The sequence below is a fragment of the Osmerus mordax genome, chromosome 28 (assembly GCF_038355195.1).
Source record: "Osmerus mordax isolate fOsmMor3 chromosome 28, fOsmMor3.pri, whole genome shotgun sequence".
Classification (NCBI taxonomy): domain Eukaryota; kingdom Metazoa; phylum Chordata; class Actinopteri; order Osmeriformes; family Osmeridae; genus Osmerus; species Osmerus mordax.
Window position 1 is genome coordinate 920,024 of NC_090077.1, and position 18,519 is coordinate 938,542.

Consider the following 18,519-nt stretch of genomic DNA (forward strand, 5'->3'; position numbering starts at 1 on the left):
GTGCTGTTGTCTGTTACAGTCAAGGACAGTGGTCACTGTGAGTCTTTGAGCTTGCCCAGGGCCTGTCTGGCCAGCAGAACCACCTCCTGAAGGAACACACACACAGAGAACAGGTGTCACACAGAACCTCCTGACATGGACTGAGACCACAAACAAGAAACTCCGGGAGAACATCGCGAGAACCATCACATCCGACGTACCTCGTTCGCTTCAAACTGAAGCACGATCTCCTGCAGCTCCTCTGGGATCTGGTCGGACACCATCTCAGAGACGACAGAGTCTAGACGTGGCAGACAGCATTAACACATCAGTTATGAAGGAGCAGTTCAGTAACAGAGCTCTTATAATGCAATACTAGTTCATGGCTCCGAGGCCCTCTCAACACTGGTTCATACTGAAGGTTGTGTGTTTACCGGATGCACAGTCTACTAACCGTACTGGGCCATGGCTCTAAGGAGACCACACATGCCGCCTATGACCTCTGGGTTGTCATGGTGATGGAGCTTCACTTCCTTAATCAGGCCCAAGCCTCTCCCCCCATCAGGAGCCAATAGGAGCCTGAAGGCAGCCAGCTCTAAAAGAGAATGCACAAGGATCAAAGTGGAAGGTATGGAGATGCTCATATATAAATTATTTTTTTAAATAAATTTGATCCGTGTGTGCTTGTGTGTGAGAGAGAGAGCGGACCTGAGGTGTTGAGCAGGTTGGTTAGAGCTTGGAGGATGTGCTTCACCATGGTGGTGTGTGTGTTGTGGCGCATCAGAGTGTGCATCAACAGCAAGACGCTTTCTTCCACATCCTTTTCGTCAGACACACCTTTCGGTTTATCGAACAGCAAATTCATTGATCAACCCTATGAGTCAATACCACCAGTTGACAATGACAACGCCTATTCCAGGTACAAGAATATAGTTGTTGTTGTTTTTTAAACTGCTTTCATTAAAGGTGTTGAAGGCATTTTTCAGCACCTGGAGGCTGAGATCCAGGCCAGAATCCCAGACAGTCAGCACCACTGTCTGTTCACACACACCTCACACACACCTCACACACACCTCACACACACACACCTCACACACACCTCACACACACACACACACACACACACCTCACACACACCTCACACACACCTCACACACACACCTCACACACACACACCTCACACACACACACCTCACACACACACACCTCACACACACACACACACACCTCACACACACACACCTCACACACACACACCTCACACACACACACACACACACACACCTCACACACACACACACCTCACACACACACACACCTCTCACACACACACACTTCACCTTGCAGAGTGATGAAGCACAGGGCTGCACACACACACTCCATCACCTCGCTGTCCTGCGTGTGTGTGTTGGATGCCACACACAGACCCTCCACAGCCCCCGTTAAAGCAACACCGTCCACTCGCACTCCTGTAACACATCGACACACTGCTCACACACACCTGGGTCACACACACACACACACGCAGGTGCACACGCACATTTTTCTTACCCAGCCCCGTGAGGCTCCTGAGATATTTGCAGCAGGAAGTGATGACGTCACGCTCCCCTGGGAATGTTGTGATGGTTCTTACCACTTCCTTCATCCCTTTCGGACTCACCATCAACTCCACCACTGCCTGGTCTGATCTCATATGCACACACACACACACACATATGCACACACACACATACGCACACAAAAACTTAATGAACATGGACAGGAAAGGGTGTGTTACTGCATGATGTGAACACACAAAACTAAATATACAAATGATACAGAACAATAACTGCTGATGTCTCTTGTTCAGGGTGGAGAGCTGGCTTACTTACTCAAGTAAAAGTATTTTTATTGTAATAAATAAAGAGTGTGATGAATATCCAGACTGAGGACTTTTCTGACCGTGTGGTGCCAGGCAGCTGAGAAGCAGGAAGGCCCGAGCCAGCAGCTGGGTGTGCCTGGGGAAGTTCTGGATGGTTCTGCGGATCTCTCTCACCAGCGTTCTGGAACACAGGCTGGAGATGTCCCCTGACTCTGCCAGCACTGCCACACACACACACACACACACACAGATACACCCCTCCCACACACACAGAAGCACATATACACACACAGACACACACATACACCCCTCCAGCACACACACACATACAAGGCTGTGTTTTCATGTAGTTACATCACATTGCCAGGTGTTGGTTGTGCCTGTTTGTCTACCTACATGCAGAGATCCTCCCCTGCAGCACTTGACAGGCCTCCAGCTGAACACCCGTGCAGCCCTGGTGCCTGTGCATCGCCATGGTGACCGCCTGTACCACATCACTGACCCTGTAAAGCACTACGACACTGCTGAGTCAATAACAAGACGACAAAACAACGCAGCTCTGTACAAACGGTTGAGCTTGTGTTTGTGTGTGTGTGTGTGTGTGTGGGTGTGTGTAGCAGTCGTACTGTTGTTTTGGTCAGACAGAAGAAAGGCCAGAACAGACAGCTGGACAGACTCTACATTCCCGTATCTTTCCATGAACTCTGAAACACACAGAGAACACTCACCTTCACACGCTTCATCTCCTTTTACGCACAAACTGGTTATCTGCTACATACAGGGATTCTGTCTCTTTAGTTTAGGCAAAACATGCGTCTTGATGGGCATAATTGCACTAACAGTTACCCAATGAATTGTCGAAGCCTTGGTGTAATGGCGGCTCATGGACACCAGATGGCACCATTCTCTCAATGGTGCGGATGGGGATCCCACAATGCTGCAGGCAGCTCTTCACCAGGCTCTCCTCCACTAACTCCCTGGAGAAGTGCAAACTTCATCACTAGTATACACTTCATCACTAGTATACACCTCATCACTAGTGTATACTTCATCACTAGTATACACAGGAGGGCACACAGAAGAACACTCATGCTAAACGCCAGTTCCCATTCCAGTGAACGAGTACGCTCAGCATGGTAATTCGAGGAGAGCGTTTTTGAAAAGGAAGTGGTTCAGTGACGGTGTGTTAGCTCTCAGGCCAGGGAGTCACTCACCAGATGTTGGCCCTCTTGTTCGGGTGACAGCGGAACATCTTAGTGAGGACCTGATTGAGACCGCTGTGTGTGATGACCTTCAGCGGTGTCTGGTCCTGGTGCAGTCTTAGGAGCTGAGTCACAGACGAGTCCATCTGGAGAGAAAGGACAACACAAGGGGGGACTCATCTTTCAACGTCTAAGAGGTACAAGCCAGAGAGGATGGGTAAGGAGGTGCTAGGATATGGGTTTAGGAGCTAGGAGGTGCTAGAACATGGGTTTAGGAGCTAGGAGGTGCTAGGACATGGGTTTAGGAGCTAGGAGGTGCTAGGACATGGGTTTAGGAGCTAGGAGGTGCTAGGATATGGGTTTAGGAGCTAGGAGGTGCTAGAACATGGGTTTAGGAGCTAGGAGGTGCTAGGATATGGGTTTAGGAGCTAGGACGTGCTAGGATATGGGGTTGGGAGCGAGGAGATGTCTGGATATGGGGTTAGGACCCAGTGTATTTCAGGCTATAGGGTTGGGAGCTAGAAGGTGCTAGGATATGGGTTTAAGAGCTGGTCGATTGAAGGCTAAGAATCTTTTCCATGTTATGATGAGACATCCAGCCATACGTACATTGAGCAGATGACAAGTGACCATGTCCAGCACAACACAGCCCAGAGACCAGATGTCCGACATCTCTGTCCACTGGTTCAGGGACAGACTCTCAGGAGCCAGCCAGCGCTTCAAGTCTACAGATCACGACACAGATGGTTTAGGACAGTGAAAACACACAGGCTAACACAGGTGGAACGGGACCAAGCCCAGCCAACATGGTGAAATTCAAAACACTTGATACAATGTATACACTGAAACACAACATGGGTTGCAGTCAGATAAAAGGTCCAAACTGTAACCGGTTTATTTAATCTCTCTCCACAGTTGCTGGAAACAGACTTACTCTTCTTCAGTCTCTGTTTCACCCTGGCTCTGTCTCTGGTGATGGTGGCTGGTTCAAAGTCAAACAGGACGAACGTAGACTGACCGCTCAACTGGATGTTGGATGGTTTTATGTTCCTGAAACACACAGGAAGAACGGTGACAATCGTATAAAGTTCTAACGTCTTGTTACCAGGGTGATTAGTCTGAAACGTGAGCCCTGTTGAAAAGGTTATAGCAGCTTTAGAATCTCGATATGGCTTAAAGGGGTCAGATGGCTGAGCGGTAAGGGAATTGGTCTTTTAATCAGAAGGTTGCTGGTTCGATTCCCTGGCCGTGTAAAATGACGTTGTGTCCTTGGGCAAGGCACGTCACCCTACTTGTCTCGGGGGAATGTCCCTGTACTTACTGTAAGTCGCTCTGGATAAGAGTGTCTGCTAAATGACTAAATGTAAAGGGTGGGCAGCAGCTGACAGTGTACTGTTCAGGACAGAGACGGTGGATGAAGGAGAGGACGCAGGACGAGGAGAACCTGTGAGCGATGTTGTCTTTGTGTAAGTAGGCCAGCGCGTACGTCATCTGCCCCAGGAACGCCTTGATCATCTGTTCCAACAATGAAGGAAAACAAGGCACATGAAAGAGCGTAGGTACGCCAGGCTGATCACGTGACGGGAACGTGTGTGTTTTACATGTATGCGGATCTTCTTTTTGTTGTCTCTGTGAGTGGTGATGACAGCATCCAAGGTGGTCCTGTAGGGACAATTCATCACCATAGACAGGAACACTGATGAGATCTGGGAGAAAAACACACACACACACACGCGCACACACCATGAATACAAACTCTTGCCCCCTTCAATTCAGTACACACACACACATGAATACAATACACACACTGTGAGACACACACACTGACCGTCTGGTCCCAGGTGATGAACAGCTTCCTGTATCTGACAATGTTAGGGTGTTTGAAGTTCAGCATACACCGGGCCTGACACACACGTGAACACACAAACATACGCATAAATACACACACACATGAACACACACACGATCATGTGATAAATGAACTGTATCAACAGGGTTCCAGTGTTCAAACTTAGTGAGGTCATGGCCCTGACCTCATCCAAGGCCTGATTGGCTCGTCCCTCATCCAGACACTCCACCTATCAGGAAGAGAACACACCTTTGTCATGGCAAGCAGATACTGTTGTACATTTTTCTACATTTTCTACATTTGATATTTTAAACTCTTGCCCCAGAGGGCTCTACTGCACCTTTTTCAGAGTTAGCTCAACACCAGATATCCTGTCAGTCACCAACACTGCCGTCCCAAAACAACCAGGACTGAATGCGTCCTGAACCTGCAAGACACACAGATAAACTGCAGACTGCCTGAAGATATCAGCTGGGCTGTTTCACCGCGTTATCACTTCTGTGCTGTCAAGTGTTTGTTAACAACATTGGTGTTAAGTTCAACTACAGGCAATTCTCTTCCTAACTAAACTAAATTGACATGTTTACTAAACTTGTAGGGAGAAATTAGTCCATAGTTTTGATGTAAAGTTGTATCACAATATGAATTGGCGTTTACCATAAACTCGTCCATCTCATAGCATTCGGAGGATCACCGAGCTGCGGAGTCGGTGTTGTGGTTTGAATGGCGCTTAGAAACCAAGCGCTCATGAGTCTTAACAGCGCATGCTCGGTTTGGCGCTGATAAACGCTCAATCAATGCAGCGCAGCATCTTATCTCAAAGGCTACGACAACTTACAGAGCACACAAAGAACAGTTAAACTGATTGAATTACAATGTGATTTGAATGTGATGGACGAAGACAGTCCGGATGGCCTAGCGTACCCCTAACAAAGTGTCTCCTGGTCTGATAATCCCCTCATCCTGTGTAAATAAAACGTTTTGATGCTACTTGATCAACCAGTTGTTCAGGCGATGACCCAATTGAGTCATTTGTGAAACAAACGGTAAATGATGTCCCAACCACCAAACAAAGGTCAGAACTGGGGGGAAATCAGTTCTTCTTTTTTATTCAAAGCTGAAGAAATTCTTAAATTGCGAAACATTTATTTTCCTTTCAGTTCGGCTGCTGTGAGTTGGACGCCGGAGAGCTCAGTTTCCTTGACCAGACGAGAGATGGATGAGAAGACAGGATTGTTAGAGAGACCACTGCGTACAAGGTAGGCCTTGAAACTTCAGCTTATAGCCTATCCACTTTTTAATGAAAATAAATAGGCCCCAGCCAGAGACGGCAAACTACAGATACTCATGTTTAAAAGGTTGAAGTATAGGCTACTGACTGCACTTTTCCACTCAAGATAAAGTAAAGAAGTATAGGCCTATAGTAAAACATTAATACTAGGCTACCTGTTTTAGTGTCACGCTGGTAACTGGACGCAGCGCATTCACCAGGAATCTTTTTTGACTTAATTTCAAACATCTCCCTCGTATATGGCCATGGGTGATCTGATCTTTTAACCGTTCGAAACTTTATTTCACACTTTCGTGTTTTTTACTTTCACTTTTGAAAGTAAAAAGTTGTCAGCAAAATAAATAGTGAACTAAAGTACTGATACTACAAAAATCTACTTAAGTACAGGCCACAGCCTAAGTTAATGTGTGTGCAATAATTGTCTCATTTTTTCCCTCTGTTATCGCAGAAATGGCAGGCTGTACCTCGCAGTTTTTTCAGCTGTTTTGGGGAACTTTAACTTCGGCTTTTCTCTGGTGTATCCTTCCCCGGTCATCCCACAACTACTGGTCATCGACGACCCCCGGCTGAGATTAGACACGGAGCAGGTCGCGCAGTTTGGGGTGAGTGAGACTGAGTAACAGTAACAGTTGTATAGAGACCGGGTCATGTTGACCTTTACTGAAAAACGTTTCCTTAAAAATAAATAAAAAACAAGCTGTTTAAAGGAGAAAAGAAGTCAGAGTTTAGACTACAAGTATTAACAACATTTTACAACCAGTTAGTACATGTAAGTGCCACATATACAATTACTATTTGGTCAATAGAGCTTGAACGGTATTCACATGTGTGGAAATCTACACATCACTGAAAGTGTTACTCTTTTGTAAAAGACAGAGAGAAGGGGGATTTCCCAAGACTTGTGTCCCAAAATTGACAAAAACAGTGTATTTATAGACATTGAGGGCTTTGAGACATAGGCAGTGGTTAGTATATTTCTTCATATATTTGTAATAAAATCTCTCTCTCTCCCTCCCTCTCTCTTTCTCCTCCCTACCTCTCTTCCCCCTCTCTCTCCTTCCCTCTCTCTCTCTCCCTCTCCATCTTCTTTTCCTTCTCTATCTCCCTCCCTCTCTCACTCTTCCTCCCCCTCCCACCCTTTCCTTCCCTCTCCTTCTGCATCTCCCCCTCTCTCGCTTTCCCTCTCTCTCCCCCTTCCTCTCTCTCTCCCTCCCTCAGTCTATCTTCACACTGGGAGCTGCTGCAGGGGGTATAGGGGCCATGTTGCTGAATGACCTGATTGGTCGGAAGATAAGCATCATGGCCTCAGCAGTGCCATCTACTGTTGGGTAGGTGTAACTGCGCTTCTGGGTCTCTCCTTGTCACACAACAACACAGTCCTCTTCACCACATTTTATAATAACGTGCACAACGTGGTCTCCCCCTCCCAGGTACCTGTTGATGGGCTCAGCCCAGGCCATTTGGATGCTGCACCTGGGCAGGTTCCTGACCGGCATCGCAGGGGGAATGACAGCCGCCTCTATACCGGTAGGTTGGCGCGTGTGCTCGTGCGCTCTTCTTCTTCAGTAAGCCGGGCTACGCTGCTTCAACACCAGTGCTGTCCCACAGTGCTGTCCCACAGTGCTGTCTCTAAGTGCTGTCCCACAGTCCTGCCTCTCAGTGCTGTCCCACAGTGCTGTCTCTCAGTGCTGTCCCACAGTGCTGTCTCTGTGTGTGTCTGCAGGTGTACATATCGGAGATCTCCCACCCGTCTGTGAGGGGCGCTCTGGGCTCGTGCCCTCAGATCACCGCCGTGTTCGGATCTCTGGCTCTCTACGCCCTGGGTGAGAACCCCTTTCATACTCCAAGAATGTGTGTATATGTGGCTGTGTGTGTCTGGACATGGTCTACGTTTACACTCGTGATCAAACCCCTGTGCGTGACTTTCAGTACGTGTGTGTGTGTGTGTTCCCGTGTGACCGTGTTGTCCACCTCCCCTCGCAGGCCTGGTGTTGCCGTGGCGATGGCTTGCGGTGGTGGGGGAGGTTCCCGCCCTCCTCATGCTGTTCCTGCTCTGCTTCATGCCCTCCTCGCCCCGCTACCTGGTCACCAACGGGCACCGGGAGCGGGCGAGGAGGGCGCTGGAGTGGCTGAGAGGGCCGGACTCTGACTACAGGAGAGAGCTGCAGGCTATAGAGACCGGCATTGCCACACAGGTAGTGTGTGTGTGTGTGTGTGTCCGGGATCTCTGAAGACAAATGGCTTGTGTGTGTGTGTCTAGGAAGTTTGAAGAAGAAGGGCGTGTGTTTGTTTTCGTCCTCCAGGGTAAAGTCACGTGGGCGGAGCTGACCACTCCGTTCTACTACAAGCCCATCCTCATCTCCGTGGTGATGCGTTTCCTGCAGCAGCTGATGGGCATCACCCCCATCCTGGTGTATCTGGAGCCTATCTTCCAGAGGACCAACATCTCCCTTGTAAACACTCCCACACCAGACCACAACATCGCTGTTAATTGGTCAGGATCAGTATACTGATTGCCGATTGTCTCCTTCAGGCACCCAGGTACGACGCTGTGATAGTGGGGGCTGTCCGTCTGCTGTCTGTTGCCTTGGCAGCGAGTTTGATGGACAAGGCGGGGCGCAAGATTCTGCTCTACACCTCTGGTGAGTGATTTGTAGAATGTCATCCAAAATCCAACACAGTCCAAGAACATGTTTTATTGGTAAATTAGAGTAGATTAAGTAATCCTCCTCTTCTCCCTCTTCCCTTGTAGGATTCCTGATGTTCATTTCCACTCTGTCTATAACCATTTACTCCCACACCACCCCCTGCCCCAAGCCCAATATAACTGAGTATATAGCCACCAACTACATATCCCAGAATGCACCAGCCTTCAACCCTCTTACTCTCATTCCCCTCATCAGTTTCATGCTGTTCATATTCGGTGAGTGTCCACAGGGGCAAAATCTTTGACTAAGTCTTCATTTGATGTTCTTTAAGGACTAAATCTATAATTTTCGTATTCAACCAATATTTGTAGTTTCTAGTATTTAACAGGTTCAAGCCAACTTCCTGCTTTAATCCCCTGCTCCAGGTTACGCCATGGGCTGGGGACCAATCACGTGGTTGCTGATGTCAGAGATCCTCCCACTGGGGGCGAGGGGCGTGGCCTCAGGGCTGTGTGTCGGGGTCAGCTGGTTGACAGCCTACGGCCTCACGCACGGCTTCATCGACGTGGTGGTGAGCGCTCGTCTTCTCACTGCTTCATTAAGTTCAAGGTTTTTTTTTATAATACCTGAGGGTACATTTATTGTTCAGAAATCCAGTTAAGACATCACCCCAATATGAATTCATAAGACATCAACACATGCTTTAATACAAGTATTGTTATAGTATAAAAATGCTATTCAACTATAGGGAGTCCCATGAAGAGATCATAGCTGTTCGCTCTCACACAGTGATGTTGAGTCACCAATTATGGCGACTTCCTTGACAGGATCGCTACGGCTTGTTCGTTCCCTTCCTGTTCTTCTGCGTGGTCTGCGTGGTCAACATCCTGTTCACGGCTGTGGTCGTTCCTGAGACCAGAAACCGCTCGCTGGAGGAGATCGAGAACTACTTCCGGACTGGACGGGCCTTCACCATTAATGAAGGCTGATCTGACCACACCCGCAGACCAGCCGTCATCCCAGGTTACTGGCATGGAATCAGAAACGTAATTGCCATGTACATTTCTGATTCTCAGACCTGTTGATCTAACCTGAAATCATCCATTACAAACCTGACCTCAACAAACCCATCTGTCCAAAAGGCATTATCAAAATTGCCCAATGGAAAACTTAACCAATACTTAATCCCAGTACCTACCCATGACCCCTCAAATTGCATGAAACAAAACCTCAATTTCCTATCATGAACAGAAATCACTTCTAGACCATCAACACCGATGCAAGTAATCACACCGAGGTTTAAATGTTACTGAAGTATTTTTACTATTGTTGTGCAGATGTTGATAACATTTACAGTGTTTAGGGATTATGCACACTGTCCATCTGCCATCTTGGCCCGGTGAGCAGAACAGAGTTTATACAGTCTTCATACCTACAATATTCGAGAACAGAACAGTCATGCCCAGAGCGGCCCAAAACAAGCAGATCATTGTTCAATTCACGTGTGTGTGTGATACCAAGTGAAAAAGGCTATAAACAGATTTACAAACATCACATGTAACTTATTTTGTGTAATAAGTGTTTAAGGTTTAATAAAGTTTAACAAATGTTTTAATGTTCTTACATTTAAGCCATTTAAAACTTATTTTGCCTTTTCCACTTCTTAGAAGTCTTAGTTCTGAGAAATGCTATAGCACTGAGCCGCTACGGTGGGAAGCAATCTCAATTGAGTCAACTGATGAGTGAACTTTGTGTTTTGGCAGCCATTCAAAACGCCATGCTCCGCATGAGGAAACCACTCGTTAACCTGGTTTCAGAATGTGCTGAAACAATAATTACTTCCCTCAGACCTTTTTCCACAAACTGCAGTAAGACAGCTTTTCCTGTAAACTGCCTGGTCATGTCAGGGCACCAAGGTAACCCCAAAGTGGATTTGAACCTCAAGGCCTTTACACAGTCCTCTAGTCAAAGGAGACAAGCCCTGCTACATAAACGTCAGTTTTATCAAGCAAACCACATTTAGCTTCTTACCCTCAAAGTTATCTAGCAGATTTAGCTGTATTGCTCCTGCACCTGGTAGTGGATGTAGTCTCCTGTTGACCTGAGTAACCAGCGCAGGCTTTACCCAGCGGACGGCGCAGCATCGATTCCATCATCCATCCACGCTGCACTTTCTCTGGCGGACACAGGATCTAACAAAGTAAAAGTTAGCCAACTGCCGTCCTAGAATCCCTCACACTCCCACCTGCATGTGTATTAGCATTTACCTGTGGGATGACCCCTGGCGGACATCCCGAGCAGACCAACTCCTGGACGGTTTCCAGGTAGGCGATGGTCATCTCTAGAACCGTCACCATGTCAGCTCGGATTCCGTGGATTTTGGGAAGCAAGTTGCGCAGTTTACTGCAGCTCAATGTGATCCTCCTCCTGCAATCACAATCAACACGCAGTGAGTCAGGGTCAAAGGTCACACAAAGCAACCCTAGTACAACATGGAATTTGGGAACTTAAATGTAATATTTCTAGGCCAGCCCTACTTTCGTAGTTCATAAATAGGACGTTTAAAATCTAATTTTTGACCAAGGCATGAGGCCTCAACCTTCTGTTTCTCTCCATTATAGCACAGCCTTTGTTGGTGTTCATGGCCATGCGAAACTCCCTCTTCATTCTCCTTTGCAGTTCATTCAGACCTTCCTCTTCGTCACCACTGCCCTCCACCTGACAGCCACCATCAAAATCACCTTCACTGAAACGCATACCAAACAAATCAGTGAAAAAAAGGACACATTTAGCAGCCATGCAAGGTCATATTCTGGTCAGGGGACTGTGTTACTAAGCAACACTCAGATCATCCACAACTGGAGGTTGTGGAAAGGTGGTCTACCTCTGGTGCTCTTCCCATTGGGTCCTAGGGACAGGTGTGTGTCCCAGGCTGGGAGAGCAGAGCGGGCTTGCAGAGGCTGCCAGCTCACACTGTGCCCTGGAGGTCTTCTCTGAATCTCCAAGGTGCTCCTCCGGCATCATTTCACCACCACTTCCGCCTCCGCCGCCGCCGCCGCCATCGCTATTAAGACTCGCAGGGGCGATGCGCTCCATCTGAATTCAAGGTTTATTAATTAGTGTTTCTGTATCTTTATGTGTTTATCTTTTGCTTTTTTTTACCTTGACTGATTGATTTAAGTTTTGCAGAAGGACGTTTGCTGCTCCATGTCTTTTATAAGTAGCGTTTAATTGCTCATTGTTTACACCTGTGCTTTAGCACGAGCTTCCTCGCTGCTCATTTTATAAGCGAGTCCAATTAGTCTGTCCCCTGTGGCCTGTCTGCTCAATTAAACAGCAAGCTCAATTTAACCCATCAGAATGGCTTACCTTTGTCGTCCCAGATCAGAACTAATTATTTTCTGCTTTTTGAATTAACGCTACAGTCGACAGATTATCTATTTCCTGACGTGCTGCCTTAACCAAACAACGAGCTGCCAGATTCTTCTGGTACCCAGGCTTTTGCAGCCTCCCAAAACTCTGCCGTAAAAATGTTGTATAATACACGCACAGCTTCCATAACTGGTTACGTAGAAAATACAGTAGCGTACTATATCTACAGTGTGATCTAGATATATTAGTAGTCTTTAAGTCTCTAAAATAATCCTGTTAGCTCAGGATACAGCATGGAAAGTCATGTGATGATATGCTATTGCTTATGGATTTGATACCAAAAGGAACTGGAATTCCTGAGGAAAAGCCTATGGATTATATGTTTTCTTACATCATCCAGCAGAGAAATTTAGCAGAGCTACTGTAGACACCTTGTATCAAACAGTGAATGTAGGCTATAGGCTTGGCTTTACAACCATTCCGTCTCCCATTCATATAGGTGATGCAGATAGCTTAGTCCAGGTTTGATTCAGTCTCATTACACACACTAAACATAAAAGCGATTCTTAATAGGCCTTCACTAGTCCTTCACGGAGACACTCCTTTCCAAAAGCCAGTGTCAACAAATAGTTTTCCAACTTCCTAACTCGCAGCGGGCTGCTTATTCAACCCCACCACCAGCTCCGCCCTCTGTCCACTGCGTTTGGTAACGGAGTTGTGTAAGCCTATTATGTACCATATAAAGCCTCGCCGCCACACACAGAAAATTGATGTTAACGTTGCTCCAACCAAGATGCTTCTGACCAAAGGAGAAAGCATGCTGTACAGACAAATTATCGCTGCCGAAATTGCATTCGGACTACTTCTTTGTACTGCTTATCGTATTATTTTAAAGATAATCTATCAACAAGTAGGTTGCAGAAATTCAAATTCAATACAATTAACATGTAACCTATTTTATTTTCCTGTGGTCGCTTGCCTCATTGTATATCTGTAAACCTGTATGTTAGCTATGCCATTTTCTTTTCATTTCAAAGGATGGATCTGAAATGGGACCAGCAAACACACAACAGCTTGAGTTGACGCGGTCGCTAGTGTGTGTGTGGCTTGCCAGCAACATTAAGTTTATTCTCTTCAAATGCGACAACCGATTGTCGCTCTCCGCTCATTCAGCCTCACGATTAATCGTGAGTCTCATACCGTTTTATTGCCACATAAACTGCTGTTCATGATGTTATGATGGGATTGATGATTTCGGACGTTAAGATTGATGTTGACCTTTAATGTCCCTTAACAGGCATTTCTCGCGCTCCTACTGGAACATTGTTATGGTACCAGTTCCCGCGGCCTGCATCCAAACCAGGTGAATGTTATGAACATATATTTAAGTTGTCAATAAGTAGGCCTATACGAATATACAAAATCTGCCCATTTTAAATACAATTCTAACTGTGCTAATAAAGATGAATATAATGGAAATGTATTAAGACCTTATTGTTATTTAAGTGTCCTATTTTTCCACTTGGGTATTTCACAGTCATGTTATTTTATGTAAAAACCAACCACAACTTCCTGTTTTCCCAGGTTCCCACACTTGACATGATGGTGTACTCCTTCTTCCTGGTCAGCAGTCTGGTCCTCTTCTCCCTGGACCTGGGCAAGAACCAAGAAACGGCCAGGTCGAACTGGAACACAAACAAGTTTTATCAGAACATGACCCAGCTTCGGTCAGGCTTCAGCCCGCAACACCAGAACACGCTGTTCTCCAGAAGTGGAAGCCAGAACCAGTCACATGACAACAGTCTCCTTCAGAACCAGATCACTGGTTGGCAGGCGATCCAGAACCAGAGATTTGTAAATTGTAAGACCCAGAATGGATCAACCTCCAGTGGTATTCAACACCAGAACCAGTACAGTTCCCAGAAGTTCTTCCTTCAGATGGATGTTGTTGCCCTTCTTGTCTTCGGGCTCCTGTGGTTGACCTGTCCTGATTGGCTGCTGTGTTCTCAGGTAGACCAACACGTTGTGGAGAACCGTACTGACACACAAGTTTGAAACTCTCTCTGTTGATTACTGTGCTCCCTCCAAGTACGTCGCTTTGGATAAAGCGCCTGCTAAAAATATTTGTACACATTATGTATTGTTGTGCTGTGTTTGACAGTTGCCCTGTGTCTTCCCAGACGCCTGGTTCCCCAGACGTTCTCCACACTGCAGGTTCCCAGGATGTTCTCCACCTCCATCTGACCCGGGCCCTCGGGGCCATGATGGTGGGAGACAGCTGTGTGTCTCTGATCACCCAGAACCTCCAGCAGCAGAACTTGAAACAGAACCTCCAGCAGGAGAACTTCAAACAGAACCTCCAGCAGGAGAACTTTAAACAGAACCTCAAACGCAACCTCAAACAGCAGAACTTTAAACAGAACCACCAGGCTGAGGAGGACAAGTGTTATGTGTTTGTCAGCAGAACAGCGGTAAGTGTCATTCAGATCTGAAGCCGAAGTTTTTTTTTGTTTTTTTTTGGTTGGTTGGTTGGTTGTTTGGTTCTTCAGGTTGTCTCCAGTTGACCTTGGTTCTCCTGTCGTTAACCCACGTAGATTTCTCTCTGACCTGAGATTTGTGAACTTCCTCAGGGCTGCTTGCTGCTACTGGTCTTCATGCTACACTTCCAGGTGATGTCATCGTCCTGGAGCCCCACCCACCTCTACTGTGGACTGCTTGGAGCCTGCCTCTGGACAGGAAACTCCATATTAGGCTACATCAGCTCCAAACACCTGGACATTGACCCCGTCAGCTAATCCTGTCTATCAGCGATGACCTCTGATGGTGGTCAGTTGTGTCTCTATGACAAAAGTACTCTGCGGACTACAAGCCCACGTGACTGTCTGAAGAGAATAAGGTTAAGGATGAGAACAGCTGTGTAGTCCTACATATACATTTGTAAATGTGTAAATATTGTCTTTTTTTCTTAACACATTTTGAAACGTGTTTAACATGCTGTGAATTTTGTTTGCTGTTGTGCATACCATTATGATTGTTCTGACTTTAGTAATAAACAGTATTACTAAATAGCCGTTTCTCTGTGTATTAAAAGATTGAGTTCATAACAAGCCAACGTTTGCTGCAATATTTGAGGTATTCAAAGAAAAAAGGTAATTGATGTAACCTAGGACACTGCAGGAGCCTCTAACTTTACCTGTAGTCTACACATGACACATGTCGCTATGGAGAAGTATTAAGGAAATCTAGCGAAAAAGTCGCAACAGTGCTTTTTTTACGTTGGTGTCAAACGTGGTTCTTGGTGTCGCAAAGTATGACGTCAAAAGCTGGTTGTTAGCGTTTCCGAGCCTCGGACAAAGAGGATGCTCTTTTCTATTAGCCTCGGAGTAAATAGCAAGAGTCGAGTCTCATGTTTCCAATTATGTTAGATTTAGTCACTAGCAACTAAAAATAGAATAGTAACCTGCAACAAGTCTGCTTACTTTCAGCTTCTTTGGCAATCTCCGTTTTTGTTTCTGAGCAAAATAACGTTCACTGATTTGTGAATGCCTTCACGTTTGCCTTTCTTAGTGTTCAAGCATTCCCAATGTTTAAATATTATAGAAGTAGGCTATGTTAGATCTGTAATTGGACTTCCGTGTTGACAAAGCTGCAGAACTTTGGATTTCAATTGGTTATACCCAAGCCTTCTCTGCAGCGACAGTGTGGATCCTGTGAAACAAGTTTTCTGATGAAGAGGCATGGTAGGAAGCACAAATGGATATGACAAATTGATGCGGCATTGAATGAAGGTCAATTAAAAGACAACAATGTCCAGTTTCAAAGAAATCAAGACCGCGGCGGAGGAGGCAGAACATGCCCTGACAGTGGATTATCACATAAAAAGCAGCAATTTAGATTCAAACTTTGGAAAAGCTCTTGATTCAAGTGATATGACTCTTAATCTAGAGTCTAAATTAGTTTCCGACTGTGTGAATAAACGGTGTTGTATAAAACTCGAAAGGCTTCCCCTTGGTAAGCAAGCAAGAGAAAGCAACAGAACTACATTTAAAAATGATCCAACTGAATGCTTTGATGACTTCTTGGAGGACTTTATAAATCAAAGCACTACTGAAGAACCACAACAGCTGAATAAGACAGTGGCTGAGGTCTTAATCTTAACAAACTGTGCAGAAGGAAAGGGAGAACAGTTTTGTCAGACTGTAATGTACAAACTCATTAAGGTCTCAAATGAAGAAAATACAGACACCCCTAACAATCTCCCTGAAACATCTGAGCCAAGAGACGGCTGTGAAAAGGAAGGGTGTGACATTGTTCCAAAAAAGAACCACACAAAAATCCAAGGTGGAGATAGAGAAAGGAATCACCGTTGCCATATCTGTGGTAGAAGCTATATCCGTAAGGATAGCCTCAATGACCACCTGAGAACTCACGGAGCAGAAAGACCCTACGACTGTCCAGAATGTGGCTCAGCTTTCCACTTTAAATCCGGACTAAAACAACACATGAGGACTCACAGTGACGTCAGGCCGTACGCGTGTGACACGTGTGGGCAAACCTTCAACTCTTCTGGGAAGTTGTCACAGCACCAAATATACCATTCAGACCAGCGACCTCATCGCTGTGACGAGTGTGGAAGTCAGTTTAAATGTAAAAGGGATCTAGGGGCTCACAAGAAAATTCACACCGGAGTGAAGCCCTTCTCCTGTACAGAGTGTGAGGCCAGCTTCCAGCGTTGCTACGTACTGAGGAAACACATGAGAATCCACACAGGAGAGAGACCCTACTTCTGCTCTTACTGTGGAAAGGACTTCCCTTATGCATACAGTCTTCACACGCATATGATAACGCACAATCAGATGAGATGAGCACATGGACATATCCTTATTTAAGGACACATTCTTATTTATACATTCTACTTTTTCTACTTTTTTTGTATTAAGATCCGTATATGTTTATTGTATGCACCTTCCTGGGTGGGAAGGTGCAAATGGTTGGGTGTTGGGGTGATTTTTATAGGGCTCTGGTCACTTTGAAATGGACGATTGGTTCGGTCTCACACCTCATTGTTGCATTTGTAGTCATATGTTGATCAGTAAGGGTCAAGATGTGGTCTGATTGGGTTCTTTTTAGCCTAGTAAACAATGACATACTACATTGTGTGAGGTGTGACCATCACCCAACTCAACAACATCAGCTTCTCATCAGCTCTGGCTTCTCCTTCCTCACCTCTTACACTCTCTCACTCTGATTAAGAGTAATCATGGTAGAGTAGGTACAATTTTAAAACCATTTTGTAACGTGTTTGCCTTGTAATTGATTCATTTTGCAATGTTATTCAATTGAATGTGTTTTCTCTAATTAAAAGGTTGAAACATAACAAGCCAATGCTTGCTGCAATATTTGAGTTTTTGAAAAAAATAAATCTCTTTCAAAGATAAAAGTGTATTGAGTATTAATCAGTTTAATATGTTATGTCTGTAGACATGACTGGAGCTAGTGCCATTGGAACACCTGTCAGTTCTTCTTATACCCACTAGATGGTGCTGTAGTTGTGTTAGAAACTCAAGCGGTGCATTGAATAGATGTGTTTTATTATTCAGACGGCCCCATTATCTGATTGTAAGCCTGAAGCGCTTGATAACTGAAAACATTGTGTAGTCAATCAAGTGATTGCTGACCACAACATATAAACACAATTGTAATAAGCCCTGTAATGATTAAATCTTTGCGTGCATACAGAAAGCATATTAGTTCTGCGTTTGGATCGTATGCTCAAAATATAATTCAAATTCAATTTGTATAGCCCTTTTTACATGATGTCACAGAGGGCTTCACATGTGAGCGCTTCACCGGAACCAACCTAAACCCTCAAAGAAGACAAGAAATATAAACACACAATCAGCTCGGTGTCAGAAGTCTGGCTCGACAGTGGGTGAGGAGGTTGAGGTCCTCGTGGGTAACACTAATTTACATTTACATTTAGTCATTTAGCAGACGCTCTTATCCAGAGCGACTTACAGTAAGTACAGGGACATTCCCCCGAGGCAAGTAGGGTGAAGTGCCTTGCCCAAGGACACAACGTCAGTTGGCATGACCGGGAATCGAACTGGCAACCTTCGGATTACTAGCCCGACTCCCTCACCGCTCAGCCAACTGACTCACTAATTGCTAAGTTTAAAACTTTCTCTCCTACGGGGGGTCCTATCAGTTTCACGGGGGGGTTCCAAGACCCCCACAGCCCCCCCCCCCACCGAGCTCCAATTTGAGGAGACCAGAGCAGCAAGGTCAGTGATGCAGACCTGGTTCTCAGTCTCCAT

At 45.8% G+C, this 18,519-nt stretch overlaps 4 protein-coding genes across 6 annotated transcripts; 2 read left to right on the forward strand and 2 right to left on the reverse strand.

The window, feature by feature from the left end:
• Positions 1–32: 32 nt before the first annotated feature.
• Positions 33–4,617, reverse strand: LOC136937807 (serine/threonine kinase-like domain-containing protein STKLD1). The gene is made up of 10 exons (XM_067230925.1): positions 4,487–4,617; positions 3,977–4,092; positions 3,652–3,767; positions 3,055–3,188; positions 2,687–2,817; positions 2,467–2,544; positions 1,921–2,061; positions 434–574; positions 201–280; positions 33–86 (listed from the first exon to the last, which is right to left on the reverse strand). Exons 1-10 carry the CDS (start codon positions 4,555–4,557, stop codon positions 33–35), a joined length of 1,062 nt encoding a protein of 353 aa, XP_067087026.1. The 5' UTR covers positions 4,558–4,617.
• Positions 4,618–6,071: 1,454 nt separating this feature from the next.
• On the forward strand, positions 6,072–10,435 carry LOC136938006 (solute carrier family 2, facilitated glucose transporter member 6-like). Its single transcript, XM_067231204.1, has 11 exons — positions 6,072–6,150; positions 6,631–6,784; positions 7,401–7,510; positions 7,613–7,709; positions 7,906–8,005; positions 8,166–8,377; positions 8,486–8,635; positions 8,716–8,824; positions 8,935–9,105; positions 9,256–9,401; positions 9,658–10,435. Exons 1-11 carry the CDS (start codon positions 6,107–6,109, stop codon positions 9,817–9,819), a joined length of 1,455 nt encoding a protein of 484 aa, XP_067087305.1. The 5' UTR covers positions 6,072–6,106; the 3' UTR covers positions 9,820–10,435.
• Positions 9,568–12,599, reverse strand: LOC136938008 (uncharacterized). Of its 3 annotated transcripts, XM_067231205.1 has the most exons (6): positions 12,594–12,599; positions 11,715–11,926; positions 11,430–11,576; positions 11,098–11,257; positions 10,862–11,022; positions 10,142–10,262 (listed from the first exon to the last, which is right to left on the reverse strand). In XM_067231205.1, exons 2-5 carry the CDS (start codon positions 11,924–11,926, stop codon positions 10,870–10,872), a joined length of 672 nt encoding a protein of 223 aa, XP_067087306.1. In that variant the 5' UTR covers positions 12,594–12,599; the 3' UTR covers positions 10,142–10,262; positions 10,862–10,869. The 3 variants fall into 3 exon arrangements, with proteins under 3 accessions (XP_067087307.1, XP_067087306.1, XP_067087308.1); XM_067231206.1 differs by lacking the exons at positions 10,142–10,262; positions 12,594–12,599 and adding an exon at positions 9,568–9,857 and having other exon boundaries at positions 11,715–11,990; XM_067231207.1 differs by lacking the exons at positions 10,142–10,262; positions 12,594–12,599 and adding an exon at positions 10,611–10,653 and having other exon boundaries at positions 11,715–11,990.
• A 1,263-nt stretch (positions 12,600–13,862) lies between these two features.
• LOC136938270 (uncharacterized) lies at positions 13,863–15,234 on the forward strand. Its single transcript, XM_067231573.1, has 3 exons — positions 13,863–14,212; positions 14,383–14,673; positions 14,833–15,234. Exons 1-3 carry the CDS (start codon positions 13,916–13,918, stop codon positions 14,995–14,997), a joined length of 753 nt encoding a protein of 250 aa, XP_067087674.1. The 5' UTR covers positions 13,863–13,915; the 3' UTR covers positions 14,998–15,234.
• Positions 15,235–18,519: the final 3,285 nt, after the last annotated feature.

Bases quoted from the DNA above. Each gene is read 5' to 3' on its own strand.
- LOC136937807 (XM_067230925.1), bottom strand. From the start codon at position 4,557: ATGATCAAGGCGTTCCTGGGGCAGATGACGTACGCGCTGGCCTACTTA. The intron at 3,768-3,976 runs GTAAGTCTGTTT...CGTGATCTGTAG, and splicing joins GAAACAGAGACTGAAGAAGA to ACTTGAAGCGCTGGCTGGCT. The intron at 575-1,920 runs GTCAGAAAAGTC...ATTCTCTTTTAG, and splicing joins CAGCTGCCTGGCACCACACG to AGCTGGCTGCCTTCAGGCTC.
- LOC136938270 (XM_067231573.1), top strand. From the start codon at position 13,916: ATGACCCAGCTTCGGTCAGGCTTCAGCCCGCAACACCAGAACACGCTG. The intron at 14,213-14,382 runs GTAGACCAACAC...GTGTCTTCCCAG, and splicing joins ATTGGCTGCTGTGTTCTCAG to ACGCCTGGTTCCCCAGACGT. The intron at 14,674-14,832 runs GTAAGTGTCATT...GAACTTCCTCAG, and splicing joins TGTTTGTCAGCAGAACAGCG to GGCTGCTTGCTGCTACTGGT.
- LOC136938008 (XM_067231206.1), bottom strand. From the start codon at position 11,926: ATGGAGCGCATCGCCCCTGCGAGTCTTAATAGCGATGGCGGCGGCGGC. The intron at 11,577-11,714 runs GTAGACCACCTT...TATGCGTTTCAG, and splicing joins CAATGGGAAGAGCACCAGAG to TGAAGGTGATTTTGATGGTG. The intron at 11,023-11,097 runs GTAAATGCTAAT...TTACTTTGTTAG, and splicing joins CGCCAGGGGTCATCCCACAG to ATCCTGTGTCCGCCAGAGAA.
- LOC136938006 (XM_067231204.1), top strand. From the start codon at position 6,107: ATGGATGAGAAGACAGGATTGTTAGAGAGACCACTGCGTACAAG. The intron at 7,511-7,612 runs GTAGGTGTAACT...TCCCCCTCCCAG, and splicing joins GCAGTGCCATCTACTGTTGG to GTACCTGTTGATGGGCTCAG. The intron at 9,106-9,255 runs GTGAGTGTCCAC...CCCCTGCTCCAG, and splicing joins TTTCATGCTGTTCATATTCG to GTTACGCCATGGGCTGGGGA.